The sequence below is a fragment of the Parus major genome, chromosome 4A, assembly GCF_001522545.3.
Source record: "Parus major isolate Abel chromosome 4A, Parus_major1.1, whole genome shotgun sequence".
In the NCBI taxonomy this organism is placed as follows: Eukaryota; Metazoa; Chordata; class Aves; order Passeriformes; family Paridae; genus Parus; species Parus major.
Genome location: NC_031772.1, coordinates 666,954 through 669,213, shown reverse-complemented (window position 1 = coordinate 669,213; position 2,260 = coordinate 666,954). Strand labels below are relative to the sequence as shown.

General features: G+C 44.0%; 1 protein-coding gene across 6 annotated transcripts in view; it reads left to right on the top strand.

The window, feature by feature from the left end:
* The window catches only part of FGF13 (fibroblast growth factor 13), a 196,837-nt gene that overhangs the window by 102,315 nt on the left and 92,262 nt on the right, over positions 1-2,260 (top strand). For 4 of the 6 annotated variants that reach the window (XM_015626541.3, XM_015626545.3, XM_015626542.3 and 1 more), the window contains exon 2: positions 1,988-2,155. The exons of the other annotated variants lie outside the window; for them this stretch is intronic. In XM_015626541.3, coding sequence (XP_015482027.1) covers positions 1,988-2,155 — 168 coding nt within the window. The remainder of the gene's footprint in view (positions 1-1,987; positions 2,156-2,260) is intronic. 6 annotated transcript variants of the gene reach the window in all.

The window sequence follows — 2,260 nt, the reverse complement described above, 5'->3', positions numbered from 1 at the left end:
GGCATCAGCTGCTGCTCTCATCGTTCCCAAAAGCCATCCTGGGGGCTGGATCTTCTCCCCCCCGTGCCACAGAGAAGGGGTTCCCTTCACTTTGTGGGTGCAGGATTTAAGGGGGGCTCTGATGCTCTCTGTGGCTTGAGTCCTTCCAGAATGCCAGCCAAACTGATTTATTCTAGGGTGAGCATCCTGGGGCTCACAGCATGTAAAACTAACCAGGCTGTGAGAAGTCAGGGAACTGAGGAAAACTCATGTTCCAGGTAATGACTTGAAAAGTTCATTCAAGGAGTGAGTGGATCCATGGAAGTGTCATTTTGTTGTGTTCAGTTGTGTCACACACACAAGAACAATAGTCCAACAGGAGCAGGAGGATTTGTTTTGCCTGGATTTTATTTACCCTGTGGCTGCTAGCTAGCAGAGCTGAAGCCTCTCTGGGTAAAAGCAGGGGGGATATTTCCTTACAGCGTTATTAAACTCGGAATTACATCAAAGATGATTCGGGTGGAAGCCGAGCCAAGGCTATGGACAGGGCTGATGTTATGGTTTCTGGCAATTCTGGATGGGACTGAAATGCAGTTGGACATAAAAGAAAGACACAAACCAGCAGACTGTTTAGCTGCTGTGTTTATATAAAGTAAACATGTTTGAATTTATCTTGAAAAACATCCTGGTGCCGGCAGCCACCCTAAAGATCTCCTTCTCTCAGTAAAGCTTACACGAGGAAGAAATTGTTGACAGCAAGTTTTTATTAATGTAATTATTATTATTTTATTTGAGCTAAAGAATGTGCTACAGGGTGATATTTAGCAAGCTGAGTGCTTTGATTAGGAAATGTAACAGTTACTGCAGTTATTTTACATTTACTGCTGAGTAAATTCCTCTGGTGTACGCAGTTGCTGCGGGTTTGGTCTCCATCAAATTGTTTTAGTCGAGCCTGTCAGTAGTTCCTTCCCCCATTCCTGAAATTCTTGGATTCTTTTTTATTTTTATTTTTTAATTTTTGGGGGTTTTTCGCATATGATTGGGAATCCAGGTTTGGTTTTGGGTATGGTTTTGTATCTCTGTGTTACACTATAAAGAACAATTGGTGGTTAAAGGCTTGGGAAATATCAGCTCAGTTTTGTTCATGTGATGATTTGTGCCTAAAGCTGAGGAATCTCACTATCTCTGTTATTAAGGCTTCATTTTTTAGATAGTGGAAAAGTGTTTCAATTCTTTCTGGTAATGTAATACTCTGAGGTAGCTGGAACTTTCTTTATGCTATATATTTTATCTTTTTGCCATTTGACAGTCTAACCCCATTCAGAAGCGTTTCAGACTGCGTGTCCTTTACGTTATTAATGGCAGTATTGATTTAGGAGATCAGCTTTACAAATTGCTTGCTGTTTTACAAGAAAACCATCAGAAGATTAATGTGCTTTCTCTTTGTACATCTGCTCTTCTGTGGGCTGCACATGATGATGGAGTCAGATGTCGCTGGGTTATCCTTGCTCTGAGGAATGGGAGGAATTCTGTGTCCTGACAAAGGCACCTCCTGTACCTGGGGGAGCAGATTCCCACAGGTGTGGGGTGACTGCTCTTAGTGCAGACACTGCCTCTGCCCAGGCCACAAAAGCATCTTTGCTTTGCTTTCCTCCTCACCTGCCTGCAGAAGGGGTAGAGGTGCTGGGGGGGAATAAAACAGATCTAGGAGGGAGCTGTGTTCCTTTCCAGAGCGGGGTGATTGGGATATTCCACTGTTTATCAAAGCTGCATGAAATGGGGTGAAGTGTGGAGGTTTATCAGAAACACTGTTTATAAAAGTAAATGTTTTTTCCCACCCTTCTACCACCATGACTAAGATACTTTACACTTGAAAGTTTGTTTTCCTTCCATGAACCTTTCTTCCCCTCCTGTCTCCCCCACCCTGACGTTGTGTAGTTGATTTGCTTCTCGGGATTGCTTTCCTCGAGCTCTAACTTGAGTTCATTTTGTTGTGTGGGTACCACAGTTATGGATGACGCTCCCCCTGGCACTCAGGAGTACATTATGTTACGGCAAGATTCCATCCAATCTGCGGAATTAAAGAAAAAAGAGTCCCCTTTTCGTGCTAAGTGTCACGAAATCTTCTGCTGCCCACTGAAGCAAGTGCACCTCAAAGAGAACACAGAGCCAGAAGGTTTGTGGCACTCTGGGTCCATGTTCTGTTTGTTTTCTGGGTTTCTCCATGTGTGTCCCCAGGGTGCTGTGTGTGTGTCCCCAGGGTGCTGTGTGTCCCCAGGGT